The following is a 24405-nucleotide window of genomic DNA, read 5'->3' as shown; positions in this document are numbered from 1 at the left end:
CATATGCATTTTTTATACTATTTCTTCTGTAATAAATAAATAGTTTATAAATTATTAAAAAATTATCAGATGTCAGCTAAATTCATAAAAAATTGACATTTAAAAATTACAAAGAATAAAAAATGCAATTTTTTAAAAATTTAATGTCGTCTTTTTTGATCAGTTTCGCTTTTATATAAAAAGAAAAGTAATTAACGTCCGCCATTTTTGTTGCGACAAGCTTAAGGCGGACACTCAAACTGCGATTTAGTGTATTGATCGTCCAATAGCGTGTGGATGTCAATTGAGCTAAAATCCGCAATGAAAATCATCCTTAGACTACAGCCAGAATTATTTAGCTATAGTGCATTGAACGATTTCCGTAAAAAAAAAAAGAGCCAACAACGTATTTGTCTCTGTTTATCACTTTCAGCCCAGACTCAGACATTAACCACTAAAGAAAGAGAGACATTGTCACGTTACTCCAACCAACTTTTGTGTGCTGTTAAATCTAGTTGTAAAAATTATAAATACTGATTGACTAATTCAAAAAGTAAATAATTACTTACTCAAGTGATTTACTTTGAATTTGTTGTAAAATGAATGGTACAATTACAATGGTAAGTGGATTAAAACAGTTAAATTATTCTGCCGCCATTTATGTATGTATAAGTTAATACTTTGGTGTGTGTTGTGTAAATTTCGTATAATTATTGATTTTATTAGTACAATTGATATTGCTAAGCAAAAATTAAAACGAAAAAAAATTAAATTAATTAATTACTCAACAAAAATAAAATTGTTTTTTTTTTTAAGAATAAATTATTGAGAAATTAAAATTTTTTTAGGCTTCATCAAACCAAAACATTTCGGAACCACCAATGAAGAAAGCTCGTATAGAAGGTATTTTGCCATCATAATAATTAACTATTGATCTAAGATATTAAGCTAAATAAGTAGAATGATTGTATATTACGCATTGCAGTGTAATATGAATAAAAAAATTTTTTTTTATATTTACAAATGTAAACCATAATTTAATTAGGGAGCAAACGAGGAATTTGTTTTAAAAAGTGAAAAAAAATTATACATAAAATCCTTTTTTAATATAAAATTGAGATGAAATGTATGTGGCATCAATTTATTCGTTATGTGATTGGTCGAATATATCATAAGCATGAAAATATATGCAAACTCTATATTCAGGCGCGCGCAAATTCAAATTCTAGTTTGTTTTAAAAAGTGAAAAAAAATTATACATAAAAAATATGTATAAGTTAGTGAAAAATCTTATTATATTAGGTTATTATTTATTTGGTTATAAAAGGTATACAAAAACAAAAAAAAAAGGATTTAAGATGGCCGTTAATAAAACTAATGTATGGTTATCCTTCTGTTCTGAGATGTTACAGCAGGGAGACAGTACAGAATCTGTGGCCTTCATCTGAGCTGTGATCATGAGCGTGCGCCAAACGAATGAAACAGAAACGCTACAATTCGAACTGAAATGAATATGAGTTTATTACAAACTCCTACTGACACAGCAGTCTTTATGTCGAGTACCAAAAATTCGCTCGATTTATTTATTTTAGATAGGTCAGCATTTAGGGTAGTCTAAATTCTACAGATAAACTTCTGATTATAAATTTCTTCTCAGCATTAATTTCGTAATTTGTCATTACAGATTTTTTTTAATTACAGAAAAAAGTTAACCGTAATAAATAATAGTTGATTTATCATAAGTAATGATTAATTGTTAAAAATTACTATTTCAAACGGTAAAATCGTGATTTTAAAAATCACTATGTAATATTTATCATTTAAATGCTAATTTAAAAACTAAAAAATGATCGCATAGGTAAAAAGTATAAAATAATTACTAAATTTTTAATCCAAGTAATATTAATATTTACAAAGTAAAATTATAAATTTTAATTAATAAAATTAACAATCAATAAAAAATTATAAATTAAACAATAATTATTAATTTGCTTGGACTGGTAAAATAGATATCGCGTTACTAATACCAAAAAGACGCATCTAAACATCTAATAAAAAAGTGATGAAAAAAAAAATTCAAATCTCCAAGAAAAGTCAACAAAAAAAATTTTTTTGTATCACTTTTTTTGGCTCTAAGACAAAAAAATTCTAAAGCCAAAAGAGCGTATCATTTTTTTTAATCATAATTAATTATTAGCCTTTAAAAAAAAAAAAAAAAGTAATATGATTATTGGGTCAATAGAAATTAAAATTTTGTAATTGAGTCATATACATTTTTCTTCAAATAAAATGTTCCTGTTATTTTAATTTTTTTTTTTAAGGCTAATAATTAATTATGGTTAAAAAAAAATAATACGAATTTTTAGCTTTAAAATTTTTTTGTCTTAGAGCCAAAAAAAAATTTTTTTATTCACTTTTTTTGAAACTAATTTTTTAAGATGAGAAAGTCATTATTTACTGTATTGACAGCTACTAATCACTTATTTTCGATGTTAAATTATAAATTGTGACTTTTAAAGTTTCTACATTAATTAAGTTCTGTAATTTTTATATTATTGCCAGCCCGATGTCCGCTTTACTGTTTGAAACTCTAAAAATTAACCGAAATCTGAGTGAATTTTACAGTTAACTTTTTACCGTGATATTAAAATTTTTTTTTATTTATTTATAAAATTAGAAATTTATAATCAGTAGTATCTTTTGCGAAAAAATAAAATAATGTATTATATAAAATTTTTAATTTAAAAATTAAAAAAAAAAAAAAAAAAAAAAAAACAGGTAAGTTTTGATAAAAGAAATTGCATAATCTGAAGTACAGAAATAAAAATAAGGGATTAGCTTCGTTGATTAGGGTTTAATAAAGGCAAAAAATAATAATTTGGCGCAGAAAGTGCACTGAGCGTATCCTCCTTTGCTTTGTGCTTACAGATTTCTGCGTTGCAACAAGTCTTGGATTATTTGTGTACATCAAATCATTGCTCAACCCCCAATGAACGGTTAGGCGTTGAAAATAAAAGACTACAACTTAAAGACTTTAATTATATCAATTTAAAATAATTAGAGCCTGATAGAACAGATATCAATAAAAAAAATACGTTTTGAGCGTGTGTCTGATTTATGTTCCAGAGACTAATCATCGTGAATTACTCATGAAAATTTCATTGTTATCAATCAAGCTTTGTGTGATGTCAATAATGAAAATTTTATCAAGAATAATTAAATTAACGATTAAACAATTAAATTTACGGTTTATATTATCATCGACAGTCATTAAATTTAATTTTATTCATTTGAATAAATTTTCATACAAAAAGACTTATTTTAAAGAAATAATATTTTTATTATTCATAATTTATAATTATCTTTTGATTATTTTAATATCTTTAAACTTTCAGTACTGAGGAGTGATCCTGTCTATTGGGAGCTGCTGTATGGCGACGTTACTTAATTACACGTCCTTTTTTTTTTTTTTTATTTTTATTTTTTTGATTTCAAAGTAAAAACAATTTCTCATTTTAAATCAAAGAAAAATTTTTTTTTAATTCGAGATTAATTAATACTCAATAAATTTTTTTTTTATACTTTAATTTTTGTTCAATTGAAATTTAGAGTTTCTTTTTAAAAAATTATTTCATTCATTTTTAAATTACTATCAAACTATTTTAGATAATCTTTACCATTGTTACAAACAGAAAAATTTCGTATTTTTAAATATTTTAAATTATCAAAATAATATTTTTTTTTTTAAGTTATGGTAAAAGTCTAAAATACCTAGATAAGATATATTACAATCAGTGCCATCTAATTTTATATTTTTTCGTAGGAAATCCATCGGACTTCTTGCCAGGACCGATTTATGATCTTAATCAAACGGGGCAGGTGGTTGGTGGTGAGTAATATTTTTAAATCAATTATTTAATTTAATTTAAAAATTTAAAAATTTTTCAAAAGTTAATTTCATTTTTTATAATTAAAATCTAGCAACCTTACAGTCATTATGTGACTGCTGTGGCTTGTAAAATATAAATAAGTAAAATTTTGCTTTATTAAATAATTAATTTTGTTAAATTGCACTGTACTTTCTTAAATATTAACATTTTTGAAGATACAAGCTCATCCCGATGTTACAATCATCAAGAGCTTTAATTTGAGTACCCACATGCATTTTTGATATATTTTTCATATATTTATATATATAATATATATAAATATATAAAATATATGAAAAATTGATGTGGGTACTCAAATGAAAGCTCTTGATAAGTGTAACATCGGAATGAGCTTATATTTTTAAAAATGTCAATAGTTCACGAGATACAGGGTCGTTTCTTAATTATGTTAAATTGCTCTGTATTTTCTTAACTATTGATATTTTTAAAAATATAAGCTCATTCCGATGTTACACTCATCAAGAGCTTTCAATTGAGTACCCACATGCATTTTTTATATATTTTTCATATATACATATATATAAAATATATAAATATATGAAATATATGAAAAATTGATGTGGGTACTCAAATGAAAGGTCTTGATGAGTGTAACATCGGAATGAGCTTATATTTTTAAAAATGTCAATAGTTCACGAGATACAAGGTCATTTTGCTTATTCTCTTAATAATATACATTGAATTAAATTAACTATGTAAATTTTTACGCTTTTACGTGATGACAAAAAAAAAAAAAAGTGAATTTTATTGTTGAGACGCTTCAATTCAAGCAATGTTGGTAGCTGTTTCCAAAAAATCTATGAGCTTTTAGCTGATAAGATCTGATTAAATATTTAAATATTTTAAATTTATTTAAAATTTTTTTTAGACATGAAAACTAATAGTATAAAATTTTCAGGTCCTGGAGTAAAATATCTTTCTCTTCCGGGAATTCTCGGCGCTGGATTACCAAAAATATCTTCGGAGCAACAGGATGTCATCAATAGAGCCAAAAAATATGCTATGGAACAAAGCATTAAGATGGTCCTAATGAAACAGACTTTAGCACATCAACAACAGGTATTCCATAAAATTAGTACAATTTTCAAAATACAATTTAATTCAAAATATCGCTTTTCTAATTGTGAAAAAATTGAAGTAATTATTTACAAGTGGGGTCAACCCATACTGGGCCATGTTAATATTTTTTTTATAAATTTGATCAATTTTTTTTTGTACTTAAAAAAAAAAAAATAAAATAAAAATTTTATCCAAAAACATAAAAGATAATTTTTTTCCAACTTTTAAAGGCAAAAAAAATTTTTTATAGCAGAATAAAAAAAAAATATTAATTTTTTATTTTGTAATGGCCCAAAATAGAATTGACCCCACTTGTAAATAATAACCAAAAATAAGTTTGATAAAAAATAAAAAAAAAAAAAAGCTATATTAAAAAAATATAAAATGAATACACCGAACTCGATATATGAAGTGATAAATTGCAATAAATTTTGTCTTATATGAACAGTCCCGTCACATTCTCATTAAAGTATTATAATTATTAAAAAGAAAAAGAAAAAGGTTTTTTTTACTGCTAATTAGAAGATGCTCGGCTGACAAAATTATAAAATAAAAAAATAAATCTGATTGGTTGATTTTTTCTTCCTACAGAAGAATAAGTTGGTCCTGCAGCAACAAGTTTTATTACTAATGTGCAGGTTAGTGTAAAAGACATGTATATAATATAAATGCGAAGAAAAATAATTTATAATTTTTGTCTGTATTCAAATTAACACAATATGATTTAAAAAAATAATTGTTCATCGGCGGGAGCTGAGCTGTATCGAGATTTAATTTTATTATTGATAAATAGTACTTTAAGGGAAAATACATGAGATGTGAACGAGACAAAAAAAAAAAAAAATCAATTGACGTAATTTGAATGATCAAAATAAAAATTTAACTTACAGTTTATAAATTAAAATTTTTATATAATACACAAATGCATTTGATCATTCGATGAACTTCAATTGGGATTTTTAAACAAGGTAGTTTTATAATTGTAAGATGAATTTTTTAAAAATGGGGAGGGAAATCAATAGAAGGCTTGTGGTCCTTTGTGTTACAGCAAATGGCTAGTCAACGGAATCAAGTGCAGAGACAGCAGGCTCTCGCCCTCATGTGCAGGTTTGTTTGTTCTTTGCTTCAAGCTCCTTGAAATTTAATTATTATCTTCAGATCTTCATCTATGCTTCAAAACTCAGTTTTACTGTTAATTTTTATGTTTTTGGATTTTTTTTTCTTTAAATTTAGAATTATTTACAACCAAGCGTCACAAAAAAAAAGTGTTGACTTTTTTTGAGAGATTTTGTTTAACAAAAAGTCAGAAATTTATAATTGTCAATTTAAATTAAACAAAACTGAAAAAATTTTTGTGCCGCTTGGGTACAAAATAAAATAACAAATTTCGTATTAAAGAATACCAATTTGATTCATTGAAACGACTAATTTTATTAGGGTTATGAATAATTATCATGAAATTATAATGTTATAATTTAAAAATATTATGTTTAAAAAAATATTTCAAAAAATTTGAATATTTAAAAAAAAGCGGGAAATTTCAAAATATTTGAATGTTTAAAAAAAAGCGGGAAATTTCAAAATATTTGAATGTTATCTGTCATTGTGATTTTTTTTATTACTTAATTTGTTTTTGATTGATTTATTTTCTATTTGTTTAAATTAAACTTTGTAAATGAGGCTGTTTGGTTCGTTTACCCTATAAAATGTATGAATTAAGCTCAGATAACTTTTATTTTTGTCATGAAAAAATTGCAGTTTAAGTATTCTAATTTATATAAATTCTAATAAATAAATTATGCAGGGTTTACGTGGGAAGTATAAGCTTTGAGCTGAAAGAAGACACAATTCGTCAAGCGTTCTTGCCATTTGGACCAATAAAGTCAATCAACATGTCATGGGACCCAGTTACTCAGAAGCACAAAGGTTTCGCATTTGTGGAGTACGAGATACCAGAAGCCGCCCAATTGGCGCTTGAACAAATGAACGGTGTAATGATCGGTGGTCGCAACATCAAGGTAGCTGGACGTACCCATGTATCCAATTCCTCGCCTTCCCGTGATCCTTTATCATCGCCGGAGGTCGGCAAAAATTTTATTCCTAATTTTAATTAATGTTAGACCTCCACCTTTTCTCACATACACTGATAGAAAAACAATCTTGATTCAAGAAACTTTTTTTCTTGAAAATTTGAACTCTTGAAACTAGATATAGATATATTTCTTTCAAGAATTTTTGTCTCTTGGTTCAAGATAGGCGATAACATTGATTCAAGATGTTACCGATTTGTGTTAACAATGGTTATTTTTTGAGTCATTAATTTACTTATTTCCAAGAAATAATTTTTTTTCGATACAACAATTAAAGATTATTTAGTTTTTGAAATCTACTTTGATGAATTATTTTAAGTTTTTTAAACGATAATGTTATTTTGATTGAAAAACTAAATGTATCGATTGAAGATAATGTAGCTCTTAAGCCAAGAAAATCTAAATCAAGACAAGAAATTTTTAAAGCAAAATAATCATTTGTCTTTAAAAATAAATTCTTAGATCAAGAAAATATCTCTTGAGTCAACATAAATTTTCTATCAGTGTACATTATTTCCAATATTCCAGAATAAATTAATAAATTAAGGTTATCAAAAAATTAGAGATTGAAAAATTACAACTGTATTAAATACTGTAATTAATGATTCGATTTTTAATAAATAATTTTCACAATTTTTTCTTTCAAAGGTTGTGGGTAGACCGTCGAATATGCCTCAAGCTCAGTCAGTTATCGATGAAATCACGGAAGAAAGCAAATATTACAATCGCATTTATATTGCATCAATTCATCAGGACTTAACAGAAGAAGACATTAAATCTGTATTTGAAGCTTTTGGTCCGATAACTTACTGCAAATTAGCTCAAGGAAGTTCACCGCACCGTCACAAGGGCTATGGTTTTATTGAGTATGAAACAATGCAGTCTGCGTTTGAAGCTATTGCTTCAATGAATTTGTTTGATCTTGGAGGACAATATTTGAGAGTAGGAAGAGCTATTACACCTCCCAATGCTCTTATAGGACTTCCTAGCATCGTAAGTATGATGCCTACTGCTGCAGCTGTCGCTGCCGCTGCTGCTACTGCCAAAATTCAGGCCATGGATGCAGTTGCTAGCAATGCCGTCGCTCTTGGACTCACTAAATTAGGAGCTTCTGGTTCACCTATTTTGAATTCTGGTTAATAATTGATTTTTTTAATTAATTCTCTAATTTTGAAAATTTGAAAAAATTTTTCAATGAACGTATTTCGGCTCTTTTCTTTTTTAAATAATTTTTAAGCCATTAAAGTTAGCTTAAATTTATTCAATTCATTTTTAAGTTCACATGATTATTTTCAATCAGAGTTACTATTCGCGCCGACTTTGGATACTTTTTTCAATTTATTTCGTAGTTGGGAAAATTAAAAAAAAATCTTTTTTTTTTTTTTTTTTATTTTTTTAAATTTAAAAAATTTTTAAATTTATCTCCTCTATGCAAATGCGATGTATTGATGAACATCTCTATTCACAATTTCTTAAAAATTTTTTAAAAATAGCCTTTTTTGCCTTAAAAAATTTTTTTATGTAAAGAAAAATTAAATGGAGTCACTATCTTTTTTTTTTTTTTTTTTTTTTTTTTTTTTTTTTTTTTTTCCAAAAGTACTGCACTACTATTATATTTATAAACCTAACTGACTTAAAAATTTTCAGCTCTTCCTGGCCTGGTACGACCAACTTTATCTCCAACAGCAATCATAACACCTCCAACAATAGCAACAATAGCTCCAGTGATTCCTCCACCTGGAATAGCTATTCCACAAACTCTATCTCGACCTCCAGCAATTATTCAACCGATTCTTGGACAACCGGTGATAATCCCTCCACCAGCAGTAGTGACTCCTACAGTTGTCGGCGCACCAGTGGTAAATTATTTTTATTAAAAAATTAGATTCTTTAATTATTTAAATTAATAATTTAATAATTAATTTTCAGATACCAATAACAACTGCGCCAATCGTTGATGTTACTAGACGCGCACAAGAACAGGCTCATCTTAAGCAACAAGAAGAATTGCAAAAGAAATTGCTTGAAGAAACTGAACCACAGACTCTGCAACAGCAAGAAAATATGTCAATTAAAGGTCAGAGTGCTCGGCATTTAGTTATGCAGAAACTAATGCGTAAAGTTGAATCCCGTGTTGTAATACTCAGAAATATGGTTGCACCTGAAGATGTTGATGAAACTCTGCAAGAAGAAATCCAAGACGAGTGTTCGAAATTTGGAGTTGTTGAACGAGTTATTATTTATAATGAACGCCAGTCTGAGGATGATGAAGATGCTGAAGTTATTGTTAAGATTTTTGTTGAATTTTCACAGATGAGCGGTTAGTATTTTATTTTTTAATTTCCATCTTGTAAGCCCGTGTAAAAAAAAATTTTTTAAAAATTTTTTTGAGACTATTTAAAATTTTTTAAGACTATTTTAAGATTTTTGTAAAACTATTTCAAGATTTTTTTTGCGCTGTATTATTGACAGCGCAAAAAATTCAAAGAGCCGATTATTGACATACCATTGACCCTATTATTGACAGGTCTTTTACTACAGTTGAATTTATATTAACAATAATCATTTTTACTAACTAATGCAAAACTATTAATAATTTTTATTATTTTAAAATTCGTTTAAGACCTAGCTTTTCCATATTTTTTACCAGGTTTTTTTTTTTAGCAATTTTTTCTAGTCTCAAATACTTTGATTCTTATAAAATTACACGACAGTATATAAATATTAATACGTTGACATGTATGTTGAGAGGATCAGGTTGCCTTAAATTATGGCCTATGTCGTTAGTTGACGCAAGTTAATTTTTATGTCCCCATCATTGACGTCCGCTATTTTAAAATTAATTTTAACTCGATAAAGTATAAATAAATGATAACGTAGTTTTTTAGACTATAAATAATCTAAAATAACTTTAAACAATGTAATTACATAAAAAAAAAAAAAAAAAACATTGAAAAATGTGAATTTGAAAATAAGGTCTTTCTTAACGATATTGTTAAGAAATTACAAACGTATAAGCAATTTTGGCCTACTTGAAAAAATGAAATTTTTTTGCGGTAAATAATTTATACCTAGAAATTTAATTTTCCTATTTTTAAATTTTAAAAATATGTAAAATTGTCATTAAACATAAAAAATTGTGATTATTAGCTAATTTTAATAATAAAATTATTTTTTTATTTTTCAGAGGCCGAACGTGCAAGAGATTCATTAAACGGACGTTACTTTGGTGGTCGACTTGTAAAAGGTGAACTGTATGATCAAGCGTTATTCGATCATAGTGATTATTCTGGTTAAAATTAATCAGGAAATTTTTTTTTTGTCTAAGTACCCTGACATATACGACAACTAGCTTATAATACCTAAATTTCATTTAATAAAAAAAAAAAAAAAAAAAATTAATGAAAATAATTGTTTAAGTTTTTAAACTTGCTAGGTTATTTAAATTGAAGAATTAATACTTCTGTGAACCAAATTTCAATTGTATAATCTTCAAATTACTTTTGAGTAAGTTTACTTCGTAAAAACTAATTTATTTAATAGTTAACATAACTATAAAATTTTTTCTTAAATATTAACAATCAAGAGCCAATTGATTAAAATTATAAATATCTAAGTGGAATGTAATTTAGAAAAATATAGTTAAATATTAATTCTTAATTATAAAAGTATGTAAAAAAAAAAAAAATAATTATGATATTTTATTTCTATAGTATTTTGGTTATTGTATTACCATTTGCTTAATTTACTTAAATTAACAAAGTAATGATTTAAGTTGATTATTAAAAACAAAAAACGATGTTGTATGTACAAGTATCTTTTTGTTATAATAAACATTTACAATTTTTATATCAAACAGCATATTAATTGTTAAATACCTAATTAAAATTTTTAAATGACTTACTAATTGTCAGATTTTGGTTTATAATCTTGGCCAAAATTTTTGTACTCCTCATAAGTGGGAAAACTCAACTTTTCCTTCGGAAGGTTATCTTTTACTTGCACTCCTTTTTCCGCTTTGTATTTAATTTCTAATTCTGCGGCATTTTTTTTCTTCATCATTATTATTTCGTAATTCTGCTGAATTTCCTCCTCAGTTGGTCTTTCACTTCGTCGATACCTCAGCCAGGTTTCCCATTCGGCCGGCAATTCTACTTGAAAATTTTCTGGGTCTTTCGGCTCAAATGATCGCCCTCGGCGATTCTGAGCATTCAAATCTTCGTAATATTTTGTACCATTGCGATCTTCACCTACTAATCGCCGTCTATTTACTCTTGGAGTTATGGAGTTTAAGAAGTTCCGGATAATAGGCATTATCACGCCGCGTTCTTTTGCCATGATTTTCCTTTTTATTTTCTTGTGTAAAAAAAATTTTTTTACACCGCCAAAATATCTGTGGAAAATATAAATTATTTTAAATGTGAAATTTTATCAAGAATTTTTGTAACAAATAAATTATTAAAAAAAAAAATTGCCAGGCCGAAATTTTACAAAATTAAAAAATTCAATTTTTTTTTAATAATTTTTTTGTGGAATTTTTTACGAACTAAATTATTATAAAAAATTTTAATAAAAAAATTTCAAATCTAAAAATAAAAAAAAAAATTACAAGTGCAATTTTTTTTTTTTTATCGATTTGTAACAAAAATAAAAAAAATTGTCAGGTACTAAAGTTAGCAGTCACTTGATAATTTTTAATTTTTTTTTTTTTTTATAAACAAATTTTTTCCGAAAAATTATTTTCAAAAAATCCCATTTTTAATTTTTTGAAATTTCTACGTCAATTTTTTTTTCTAAATTTTTTTTGTAATAATTTATTTGTAACTAAAATTCTTAAAATAATGAAATATTTGCTAAATTAATTTTTTCATGTATAATACTGAAATTTTTTTGTTAGTTAATAAATTATTGCAAAAAAAATTTTTTTTTTAAATTTTTTCTTCAAGAAAATTAAAAAATTGTCAAGTGACAGCTAAATTTAAAGTCATATAATTGTTATAACTTTTATTACTAAATAAATTATAGCAAACAAACAATAAAAAAAAATTTGACATTTAAAAATTAAAAAAAAATCAAAAATACTTTTTTTTTAAAAACAATTTATTAGAATAAATCAATTGTTTAATAAAATTAAAAAATTAAAATTAAAAAAAATTTTTAGAATTTTTTTTTACTGTAAAAATGATTACAAAAAAATAAAAAAAAAATTTTCAATTGTAAAAAACTTTAAAAACAATGCGTGAAATTTTTTAAAAATATTTTTTAGTTCTAATTTAATAATTAAATAATAATTAAAAATTGGTCAAGTGACAGCTGACTTTAATATCACTAATAATTTGAATTAAACAATTAGAATTAACTTACCTATAATGTAATTACAAAAAGAATTTATTAATGCATAATAAATTTAGTAATTAAATAAATAATTTATTATTACTTAATATTTTTTACAATAACCTCAAAATTTATAAACTGAAAGCTCGATGCAAATAAAAAATGAATGTCGCCGCCTGGTGTCGGAATTTGAAACTAAAATTACCGTAAAAAATTTTAACACTTACTCACACACACACTAATTATCAATTACTTAATCTAAATAATTACTCCCGCTGATATCTTATTATATTTGCTACATCATTGTACGTAATTTGAAATTATTGAAACTCTAAGAAGCTGATGATTTTTGGTAATTGTTAAAATAGTGATAAATCGAAGTTTTTTTTGAGAGTAAAAATTTTTATAAGGTTACAATCACAGTAAAAATTAAAAAAAATAATTTTGACAGAAATGTGTACGTCTATTTTGAAGGAGGTAATTAAAATAAATTTTTATTTTTATTTTTTGAAGTACTTCTATATCTAATCACTACTGATAGTAAAATTTTTTACAGGATGCAACAAATACGACTCCAAAAAAATTGAAAAAATTATTGGTTTCATTTTTAAATTGTTTGATAGTTCAATTTCATTGTTTACTCGATTGTATTGTTGATTTTATTTTTGGATGCTATTACCATGGAAAAGACAAAAAAGTTCCTCCAATTAGTGACAAATTGTTGCTAGAAAGTGCTGTAGATTTAGCTGATAAAATAAGGTTTGTGTTATTGTTATTATTAATAACACTGAAGTTGACAGATATTGAAAATTTATGATAATAAAGTTAACTGTCACTTGACAATTTTTTAATTTTTTTTAACAAATAAATTTGCTTAAAAAAATTATTTTTAAAAAATTGCATTTGTAATTTTTTTAAATTTCTAAATGTCAATTTTTTTTATAAATTTTTTTTGCCATAATTTATTTGTTACAAAAATTCTTAAAATTATCAACTATTTGCTAAGTTAATTTTTTTTTAATAAATAAAAAATTATTAAAAAATTTTTCAAAATTAACAATGAAATTTTTTAAAATTAATTTTTTAGAACAAATTTTTTTGTTAAAGAAAAGTAAAAAATTATCAAGTGACAGCTAACTTTAATGTTAAAATTTTTTTGGAATTTTATAGCCAATTAAATTATGAAAAAAAAATTTAATTAAAAAGTTTCACATGTGAAAATTAATAAAAATTACAAGTGAAAGTTTTTAGAAGCATTTTTTTATTGTAATTAATTTGTTAAAAAAATTTTTAAGCTTAGTTGTTATTATTATTTTTTAAAACTATTTTTTACGAATAATAATTTTTATTTTAATTAGAAAGAAGCAAATTTCATCTGAATTAGTTGTCAAAACATTTATCAAAAGATGTAAAGAAGTTAATAGTTTATTAAACGTAATCGTCGACGAAAGATATGAGCAAGCAATTGAAGAAGCAAAAAATGTAGATAAAATTCTAGCAAGTGATATTGATGTAGAAAAACTTAAATCAGAAAAACCATTTTTTGGTGTGCCTTTCACAACTAAAGAGAGCAATGAGGTTCAAGGTAAGCTAGATTTTTTATGATCTTGAAATCAACTTTCTAAAATTTAATTTAATTATAGGATCAAAAAAATATTTATAAAAATTTTTTTTTACATATTTTTCAACCAAATTTGAATTTTTATACATTCCCAAAATGAAGAAAAAAAATTTATTATTCGCCTTTATGGCTTTAATAATTATACAATATTTTATTTATTATTATTAACAATTTTTTTTACCTTGTTGAAAAATGAATTAGGTTTACTTCATTCAGTGGGTATGATGTCAAGAAAAGGATATCTGTCAACAGAGGATGCTACAGTAGTTGGTTACGTGAAAAATGCCGGAGCAATTGTAGTAGCTAAAACAAACATTCCCGAGCTTAATTTATGGGTTGAATCTCGAAATCTGATCTACGGACAAACGAATAATCCTTACAATACAACTCGTACTGTCGGTGGAAGTAGTGGAGGGGATGCAGCGATAACAGCAGCATGTGGAGTTCCCTTCGCACTAGGCTCAGATATTGGAGGTTCAATAAGGATGCCTGCATTCTTCAACGGTGTATTTGGTTTGAAGCCTAGCGCAAGTAAATATTAATTTTCATTAAAAAAACTTTTAAAAATTCTTAAAATTTAATTAATAAATTTTTACCATTTATTTACAGAAGCAACACCTCTAAAAGGTATTGGCTTGAGGTCAGTCGATTTCACCGATTCGATGGCTGAAGCAGGCCCGATTTGTAAGCACGCAAAAGATTTGCTGCCGCTATTGAAGATAATGACCAAAAATACCGATTTAATTAAAAAATTAGACACCCCTGTGGATGTCAAGCAGTTGAAAATATTCTACCAAGAGTCCTTGGGTGATCTTCGTGTCAGCAAACTCTCCGAAAACATGCGCACTGCTTTTAATAACGCTGTCACTCATTTTAAAGATTTGACTGGATCCGCGCAAAAAATAAAACTTCCCGGTTCAGAGTTTAGTTTTAGATTGTGGCGCTATTGGATGAGTCAAGAGCAAGCTGATTTTAAATCAGACATCATGAACCGTAAATCCAGAACAAGTGCCACCGCTGAAATTATTAATCTTATTACCAATAAATCGAATCTTACTTTAGCAGCTATTCTCAAACTTATTGATGAAGATTTTTTTCCTAAAGACAGTAAAGCGTGGACAGAGAGTGTCACTAATAGTATGAAAGAGTATTTATTGGTAAGTTCATTCAAATATTATTCAGTATACCAAGAGTGTACTGTTTAAAATTTGGAACTTTTTAATATGCAAGCATATTTTTAAATTAAATATCCTGTTAATAATTTTTTAAAAAATAAAATTTTTTTCGGTCGCTGTCAACTAGTCACACTGACAACATTCCGAATTAATAAATTACTATCACTTGGAAATTTAATATAAAATGTAATTTTACTAATTTTTTAATTCTGAATATTTAAATATAATTAGTAGGTTGAAAAAATTTGGGGTACTCAATGACGCGCGCCAAGTACGATAAAAAAAATTTTTTTTTTAATTTTTAAATTTTTAACAAATTTTTTTTCTATTTTTTCAACATTATGGTTTCTTGGTATTTTTTTGTATTTCACTTTTTTTTTTAAATTGGATTTTTGCTAGAGGTTTTTACAAAAAAATTGAAAATTGGGCTAAAATTTCACGGAATTTTTTTTAATATTTAAAATTTAAAAAAAAAAAAAATTTTTTTTAGCTACAAGTCATATATTTTTGCGGCGCGTAAAATCTCTAATTTTAAATACGAAAATACCGGATTTTATAAAAAAAAAAAAAATCTAATTTTCATTGACTAAATTTACAAAATTAAAAAATTTTCTTGTAATTTTAAGAAAATTTTTCCGATCTCAATTCTAAAACACATTTGTAAAATTTTAGTAGATAAAATGAGATGTAATTTATAAAAATGCAAAATTTTTTTACCAGACATAGTATTAAAAAAAAAAAAAAAAAAAATTTTTTTTTTTTTTCGGAAATTTGCTCCGAAAAAAATTTTGAAAAATAATTGCTTATTTTTTTAACATTATATATAATATTAATTAATAATTTTGATATTTATTTTTTCAGGATAAACTTGGCGAAGACGGAGTCCTTTTATTTCCTTCATCTCCTTTTGCAGCCAGCTATCATTATTCATATTTTTTTAGACCGTATAACTTTAGTTACTGGGCTTTGTTCAATGTTTTGAAATTACCGACTTGTCAAGTACCACTTGGCTTGGGTGATGACGGTTTGCCTGTTGGAGTACAGGTGAATAATTTTTAATTTAAATAATTAGTTGTTGATTAAAAAATTAAAAAATAAATATTTTTATAAATTTTATTTTTAACAATTAGGTTGTCGCTGCTCCTTATCACGACCACTTATGCATCGCAGTGGCACAAGAACTAGAAAAATCATTTGGTGGATGGGTATCACCTTCGTAATTTATGTAAATTTATTTACATACATATTTAATGAAAAGGGTCACAATAATTTAAGATAAATTCTTATGGATAAGAGTTTATTTAATAAATTCATCATTTTATAGATATGATGATATTTATTTTCAGTATATGTTATATAATATTTGACTCAATGCCATTTTTTTTTAAATTATAACATATAGCCTTGAATTTCTAGAAAGTCTCCAAGGCTTCAAGTATAGACGGCAATTGGGCGTTTATTGAATTAATAGTTGTTAATAGAAAAAAAAATTTCTTAAAGGTTACATTATTGCGTATAAATTGGTAGAGTAACAATATTTGAGAAGATCAATATTTGTGCGATATAAAAAAAAACATAATATTTTATTAATAATCTTCTAATACTTCAAAATTAAAAAAAAAAAAAAATAGAGCAAAATTTTCAAAAAAAAAATTTTGTTCAAAAAAATGAAAATTAAAATGATTAAAATAAATTTATAAAAACTAATAAAAAATTTATAAATTTTTTAGAAAATAATGATATTCAACTTTATTTTTTTTAATTGTTCATTTTTTTTACATACTTTTCAAAAAAACATAAAAAAAAAAAATAAAATAAAAATTTTATCCAAAAACATGAAAGCCAATATTTTTTATTAAAATATTTTTCTTAATGTAAATTTTTTTTTTAAATTAAATTAATTTTAGTAATTTATTTTATGAAAAAAAATTTTTTAATATTAACAATGTTTAAATTGATGTTAATTATTCTGGTTGGGAAATTGAATAAAATACTTGAAAGTGTAAGCCATAATTAAATTTCAACGCACTCATAAGATGTGCAGAGCTTCGTGTTGGATAATGTAGGTGGCGAAAGTGGAGATTTTTTGTTCGGCTTTAGATAGTTGTACTATACATATTATAAGCAATTTTAAAATTGAAAATAATTAAGATCATACTTCACAGGATCATTTCTGTAGTATATCTTCACATCCTCTCTACTCAATTGTGGAGTCGATACGGCCACGATGATGAGGTATAATTCTCTTCTCTGATCGTGAGGAAGACTCAAGTCCTGACTTACGTCGGGAACTCAGTCATCGATGATCGTTCACCTTCCAGGCTTTTTAAGCCGGAAGGCTTGAGAAGTGGATATTCCGAGTGGTTTTTTTATAAAATTCAAAATTAATAAAACCTTTCAGGAGTTCTCAAATTCCTTTTAAAATTTAGTTTAAAACTTTGAGTCCATTTTTCAAATCTTTCTCATTATTCGGAATTTGTCTTGGCATATATAATGACTTTCGGGGTTTCGTATAATTATATATTATTATATATAAAGTTTTTTACCCGGGAAGGTTATGTATTTTAAAAATTTTTACGTTTTCATAAAATTTTACCTGTCTTACGACAACAAATTATTTATATTCTTTATATATCTTATATTTTATTCTTCTTACATAGAGTTTTTATTTTATTTTCGTGGTAAAAAATTAACAAAAATCCACTAGATAAATGTTTATTTAGATATGAATGTCTTAATCGCAATTTATTCATCAAAATTTTTTTTTGAAATATATTTACTAATCTATTTAAAAATCTTTATTCACAAATAAATTATTGCAGAAAAAAATTAATGTTATATATTGTTATTTTCATTTTTATACTCACCTGATCGAGTGATTATGAAGGGATTATTGATGTTATTTAATTTTTTATGACACTGAAGTTAGCAGACGTCTAAAAATTTTTGATTATTTTTATAAATAAAATTACAACTCAAAAGATATTTATAAAAAATTACACTAATAGTTTTTCAAGTTTTTTACATGTGACAATTTTATTTTCAACTTTTTAAGTGAAATTTTTTCAAAAATAAAAATTTCTAAAAATTTTGAAATGTCGGCTAACTTTATTTTCATAATTTTTCCTTTTTTTTTGGTTATCTTTGTCATTACAAAAATAATTTAAAAACAATTACTTTGTAAAGATTATTAAACCTTTTTTCTACATGTTCCAAAATCAACTCTTAGTTAGATAAAAAATATGAAAATATATCATAAGCATGAAAATATATGCAAAGGCTATGGTAAAGGCGCGCGCATGCGCGCGCAAATTTAAATTCTAATATATGTTAAAATTATTGTTTTTCAAAAGATGGCGCCACTTTTAGTTTCTAAAAAATTGTATAGATGGCTTCAAGCCTTCATTTGAGGACAAGCACAGGAGACAACCTGATGGTTGTCAACAACAAACACAGTGCAAAACAGAAGGGTAGCTTACCCTTATGGAGACTATACACTGTGTATAATCTTTATATCAGGATCTCCAAGCGTACGCATCGCTCAATTTAGCTAGTGACCGGATTTCTCTCAAGCACCTAAACAATTTCTCTAAATTAAACTCAGTGTAATAAGAAAAAAAATTAATAACAACGTTGAAATAAATTTAAGTAAAATTCATATTAAAAATAAAATTTAAAATTCAAAAATATTAATTGAATAAATATAACCACTTGTGCCGACGGAGCAGTTCAAGGTATGTTAAATCCTAATGACACTGAAGTTGACAGACATTAAAAATTTTTTTTTAATTTTATGGCAATTAAATTATTATAAAAAAATTTAATTAAAAAGTTTCACATATGAAAATTAATAAAAATTATAAATTAAAATTTTTAGAACTTTTTTTTTTATTGTAATTGATTTGTTAAAAAAATTTTGTTAAATTGCCATCTGTCGGCTAACTTCAGGATTATTTAAAATTTTTTTCTGTATTCTTGTAATGTTAATTAATTAAAAAAAATGTATAGTAAAAATATTGATTGCCTTTTTTTTTAATGGCACTTTAATAAAAATCACTTAAAATTCGGATCTCTAGACTATAATTCCACTTTTTTATAATTTAGATGAAAAATATGAAAATATATCATGTAAACAAACTATTCGTAACTTGATTGGTCGAATATATCATAAGCATGAAAATATATGCGACCCCTAAATTTAGGCGCGAAAATTTGAATTATGTTAAATTAAAAAAACAAAATTTTAAACCGCGAAATTTCAATTAAATTAAACGAATGTATCGTTATTTAAAAATTTTTCTGATTGATTTAAAAATATTGAAAATGATTTTTTTCAATCAAAATTTGTGTTTCTTCGATCAAGTTAATTTTTTAATTATTATAAATTTTTAAATTAAAATTATTATAATAATTATTATTAATTTAGATATAATGTGTTAAATTATCATATTTATTGATATAAATTCAAATTATTTCAGGAATAAATTTTTTTGACAGTTAAATTTAATATTAACGAAGAACGGCATGGCAGTTGAACAGCTAAAAAGTAAATATTTACCAGTAAAAAATTGTTTCATTTACTTTCCGAACTCTTGGTTAAAGAAGCTGACAAGAGTCAATGCAGTAGAAATAACAATTGACAATGACGAAAAGAAAAGTTATTATTTTTCTCACGCCCATTCGCAGACAAATTTTAACGATCAATTTTTATGCATAAATGCAAGTTTCGCTCAATCGCTGAACATTGTTGAGAACAATAATTTACAGATTAATTTAATAAGCGATTCAGTGCCGGTTCTAACGTCAATAATCGTCTTGCCAAAAACGAAAGACGACTTTGAAATAGTTTCATTACGCTCCGGTAAAATCCAAGAGTTGATCCTCCAGCAGATAAGCATAGTAGCGATCAACCAACCGTTTGTTATTTGGCTGTCCAAAAACTTGCATGTTACGTTAATTGTTGACAAAATAACACCTCATTATCATTACGGCAAACTGCAACAATTTACAGAGGTACATGTATCAAATTATGAAACTAAACCTAGATTAAGAAGTTCAAACTGTAATTATTCCCAAAGTGTTAACTCACCGAATGAAGAAGAAAATTTTCTACCAAATTTCCAGGTTCAAAAATTGCCGCCATTGTTCCGTGTTTGTATACTCGAAAGCGCTGAAACTTTTTTAAGTGATCAAGTCTATTGCGACTTTGTTGTCTTGATAAGTTTGTCGCAATCGATAAAGTGGTTCTCTGTTGGACAAGAAAAGTCTTTCTTTTGTCTTCTGAAGAAAGTTCCATCAATCAGTGACAAAGAAGGCGATGTCACGAACAAAGTGGTCAAAATGGTGATCAGCGATTACGTACAAGCGAATATTGATGCAATAGACAATGACAGTGTCTTTCTCACCCAATATGTTGCGGAACAATGCAAATTACAGTTGGGTAGCAAGATTGTTCTGACTAAATGCGATATTGAGCTGAGCAAACCACGTGACATTGACTTGGTTCCAATAAACACAAGTGAAGCAACAATAGAAGCTTTTGAGAACTGCATCAAACAATATGAAGAAATTTTGATAAACAATCACAGCAAAATTTCAGCTTGTGGTGTGACTTTTCGCGTGGAATTAATGGTTCCATATGTTTTTCTAGGGAAGAATACGGTTAAAGATTTTAATATTGTTATTAAAGACGCTGTCGAGGAACCTGAAAAGAAGAAAACAAAAGTCAAACTAAAAAAATTGATAATTTTCAGAACAATGGAAGCAATAATGGAAGAATGCAGAACAATTTGCTGGATACTTTTGAAATCTTACTCGACTCAAAAATTTCGATACAATGCGCAGAATATTTTGATCGCCGGTGGAACAGGAACTGGAAAAACGTCAGTTTGTGAAACAATGCTGGAACAATTGTCACAGCCGCCGTATTACTTTTATACGAGAACGATTGACTGCAAGAAATTGAAAAGCAAGAAAGTTGAAGCTGTTAACAAAGTTTTTAAAGAAGCTATGAATGATTGCTCGTATCATCAGCCGTCAATATTGTTTTTGGACAATCTTGATTGTATTACGAACAATAAAGTGTCGGGCAATGAAGAAAATTCAACGGATTCGATAAACGCAACAAGAATTGCGGATATGTTGATGAAAACTCTTTCGATGTATCAAACAACGAATTGCATAACTTTGATGGCGACTTGCTTGAGTATCGAGCGACTGGGAACTAAACTGAAAACAAAACGAGGTTTGAATTTGTTTAAGCGGCTGTTTAAATTGGATTGTCTGTCGAAAAATGAACGGTGTGAGATAATGGAAGCCGGAGCTAGTGCCAAAGAATTGTCTTTGAGCTCGGATATTCGGTGGGATTATTTTGCTGACAAGACAGAGAGCTTTGTTATGCAAGATTTTGTCGATTTTATAGAAAAAGCTTGCTACAATGCTTGGAAACGTAACGTCAACACTGGAATTTTTAATCTTGGAAAAATTACTTTGACAAACGATGATTTGATGAGCACATTAGAAAGGTTCAATTCAATTGCTTCGCGTGCTTTGCCGCTGTTCAGCGGCAGTGGTCACGGTTGGTCGGACATTGGTGGATTAAAAGACATCAAAGATTGCTTGATGGAGCTGCTTCAATGGCCGTTAATCTACACAGAGTTGTACAAAAATCCCCCGATTAGGCTGCAAAGTGGGGTATTGTTGTATGGAATGCCCGGGACTGGAAAAACTATGCTTGCTGGTGCTATTGCAAAGGAATGCGGGCTCAACTTTATAAATATCAAGGTAGTAAACCGAGTTTTTGTTGTCCATTTGCTAATTAATACATTCATTTAGTTTTTGAATTTTTTTTAGGGTCCCGAATTGCTATCTAAATATATTGGAGCCAGTGAAGAAGCTGTTAGAGAAATTTTTCAAAAGTAATTGATCTAATTTGTTTATTGCTTCGTTTAAAAATTGATCTGATTATTTATATTCGAAGATATAATTATGCTTTATTTTTTATGATCCAATTTTTAATATAATCATAATTATTACCCAATACACTGATAGAAAATTTATGTTGACTCAAGAGATAATTTCTTGATCTAATTTGAGAAAATTATTTTTTGGCGGGATTTTTTAAATTTGAAATTTAAATAGCGCGCCTTAATTTTGACCAATAAGGAATCAGGTCCATTTTTTTCCGAGTTTCAATTATTGACTAATAATCCTTCACTATTCTTATGGCTGTATTCAAAATTAGGTCGACATTTCTACATTCTAACATCTAAATTTTGTTTTAGAGCGCAACGAGCCAAGCCATGTGTACTTTTCTTCGACGAATTCGATAGCTTAGCACCCAGGTAAGAAAAATAGTTACAGGCAGTTGATCATTTAAAATTGAAATTAAAACAATAATTATTTCAGACGAGGACACGACTCGACTGGTGTCACAGATCGTGTTGTCAATCAACTATTGACAGAATTCGATGGTGTAGAAGGAAGAGAAGGGGTAGCAATTGTTGCGGCATCTTCACGACCAGACTTACTAGATCCTGCTTTGTTACGTCCTGGTCGATTGGACAAAGCGCTACTGTGTCCGTTACCACAAGAAGTAATTAAACTTTTTTTATTTTCTAAATTTTGAATTCTTAGTTAATCATTTTTTTTTTTTTTTTTTTTTTTTTTTTTTTAAGCACGACCGAGAAGAAATTTTGAAAGTTTTGTGCAAGCAACACAATTTGACTGCTGAAGATTTTAATTTGAAAGCTCTGGCAAAAATGACCGAAAATTTCACTGGAGCTGATTTGAATGCTGTTTTTGTCCAAGCGAGAATGAACGCTATTGACGAAAGTTATGCAGAAATGACTATAGTAAGTACTGCATAAGTTTGCTCTAAGCAAATTATTATGTGAAAAAAAAATTGAAACTTTTTTAATTGATTGAAAAATAATCGATAATTTCTTGGGTTAATAACTTTTTCATTTACAGGCAAAGAGCCAGAAAAATGTGATAAAAAAAAAGCGTGCAATAACTCATGATTGTCTTCTTAAATCCCTGGAATCTACTCAGCCTTCTTTAACGGAAAAAGAGATAATGAAGTTTAATTTTATGTAAGTTACTAATTTTTATAAATTAATTGTATTTAGTTGAATGATTTATGATTTTATAATTTTTTTTGTTCTAGATACCGCAAATTTTCCAACGGCGATAATTTTAGTGAAAAAATGATAAACAATCAGAAGTTAACTCTGGCGTAGTCCAATTTGTTAATGTGTGGTTATTTAAATTATTTGACGGTCAATTCACATCTAATTTGATGTTCCAGGCGGGTTTGTTTCCTAAAACCTCTCGATTTGACAAAAAAAAATTAAAGTTTACAAGTGTCTTAACAGTTGAAGATTGTTAAAAACTATTTTTAATGGTTATTTAATTAAAATTCGAAAAATTTTTGTTATTTTTCTTCATAAATGCTCAAAAATATTTCTGACTGACCAGAAATAAAATGACGTCAATTGACGAGCATTTGCTCGTCAATTGTTCGTGATTTGACTGAAGTAATAAATGACGTTACTGTTAAAATTCTTAGCTCTGAAGGATACAGCTTAAGAAATAGTATCCTTGATTAAACAAAATGATTTGATATGATTAAAAATGATTATTTTTCTAATTATTTTTAATCCTGTCAAATCATGTAAATCATTTCAAATCATATCTCTTAAGGGGCATTCAACATTGTGAAATCATTTTTAATCATTTTTGTTTAATAAGGGATAAAAACGTTTTATCAAATTTTTAATTGTCAAAAATTCATTATGGCAGGACAAAAAACTTGCATTGAAATTCATTATCATAAAATTACTTGAGTTTGCCTAAGTTATCTGAAATAGGAATTAAATTTTGTTTGCATCGACAGTGAAAGTCAAAACATTCAGAATCTCTTGTTAAGCATTGATGAACGTCCCAACAGTATCCACCTAAAATGGGATAACACGTAGCATTATTAATAAAAACATGATGGGATGTACAGACACACTTATTTTCATGGCATCGATAATGCCAGGCATCGCCACAATCCAATAAACTAGAGCAGGAAGATACACTTTTAGCTAAAAAGAAAAAAAAAATCAACCGGGCTTGCATTGACACCTATTGTCTGGACGAAAAAAAATTATAATAATAAAAATAATAGAAAAATTAATTTATTTACCGCTTAA

At 26.4% G+C, this 24405-nt stretch overlaps 4 protein-coding genes and 1 non-coding gene across 10 annotated transcripts; 4 read left to right on the top strand and 1 right to left on the bottom strand.

Moving 5' to 3' along the window:
- Window positions 1-411: 411 nt before the first annotated feature.
- On the top strand, window positions 412-10977 carry Hfp (Poly(U)-binding-splicing factor hfp). 6 transcript variants are annotated; one of them, XM_074258883.1, is made up of 11 exons: window positions 416-599; window positions 828-882; window positions 1383-1538; window positions 2908-3868; window positions 4828-4988; window positions 6037-6095; window positions 6793-7069; window positions 7727-8213; window positions 8726-8937; window positions 9008-9398; window positions 10266-10977. In XM_074258883.1, exons 5-11 carry the CDS (start codon window positions 4932-4934, stop codon window positions 10373-10375), a joined length of 1593 nt encoding a protein of 530 aa, XP_074114984.1. In that variant the 5' UTR covers window positions 416-599; window positions 828-882; window positions 1383-1538; window positions 2908-3868; window positions 4828-4931; the 3' UTR covers window positions 10376-10977. The 6 variants fall into 6 exon arrangements, with proteins under 6 accessions (XP_074114980.1, XP_074114979.1, XP_074114984.1 ...); XM_074258884.1 differs by having other exon boundaries at window positions 1383-1575; window positions 3803-3868; XM_074258881.1 differs by having other exon boundaries at window positions 1383-1575.
- On the bottom strand, window positions 9658-12589 carry LOC141537734 (uncharacterized). The gene is made up of 3 exons (XM_074258886.1): window positions 12443-12589; window positions 10983-11471; window positions 9658-9906 (listed from the first exon to the last, which is right to left on the bottom strand). Exons 2-3 carry the CDS (start codon window positions 11414-11416, stop codon window positions 9894-9896), a joined length of 447 nt encoding a protein of 148 aa, XP_074114987.1. The 5' UTR covers window positions 11417-11471; window positions 12443-12589; the 3' UTR covers window positions 9658-9893.
- Window positions 12590-12723: 134 nt separating this feature from the next.
- On the top strand, window positions 12724-17737 carry LOC141537733 (fatty-acid amide hydrolase 2). Its single transcript, XM_074258885.1, has 7 exons — window positions 12724-12889; window positions 12969-13171; window positions 13771-13997; window positions 14235-14564; window positions 14643-15190; window positions 16070-16252; window positions 16339-17737. The coding sequence occupies exons 1-7, from the start codon at window positions 12866-12868 to the stop codon at window positions 16426-16428; spliced, it is 1605 nt and encodes a 534-aa protein (XP_074114986.1). The 5' UTR covers window positions 12724-12865; the 3' UTR covers window positions 16429-17737.
- On the top strand, window positions 17357-17573 carry LOC141537791 (small nucleolar RNA U3). The gene has a single exon (XR_012480970.1). It is a non-coding gene; the product is annotated as a small nucleolar RNA U3 (small nucleolar RNA).
- Window positions 17738-17875: 138 nt separating the features above from the next.
- Pex1 (peroxisomal biogenesis factor 1) lies at window positions 17876-23627 on the top strand. The gene is made up of 8 exons (XM_074258877.1): window positions 17876-18942; window positions 19687-21991; window positions 22061-22125; window positions 22492-22551; window positions 22616-22802; window positions 22885-23061; window positions 23180-23301; window positions 23376-23627. The coding sequence occupies exons 2-8, from the start codon at window positions 19733-19735 to the stop codon at window positions 23446-23448; spliced, it is 2943 nt and encodes a 980-aa protein (XP_074114978.1). The 5' UTR covers window positions 17876-18942; window positions 19687-19732; the 3' UTR covers window positions 23449-23627.
- The last annotated feature ends 778 nt before the right edge of the window (window positions 23628-24405 follow it).

Source organism: Cotesia typhae, unplaced genomic scaffold (genome assembly GCF_013202065.1).
Source record: "Cotesia typhae breed Kobodo isofemale line unplaced genomic scaffold, CoteBio_Ctyphae scaffold_91, whole genome shotgun sequence".
NCBI classification, from domain to species: domain Eukaryota; kingdom Metazoa; phylum Arthropoda; class Insecta; order Hymenoptera; family Braconidae; genus Cotesia; species Cotesia typhae.
This window is presented reverse-complemented; position numbering and strand designations above follow the sequence as displayed.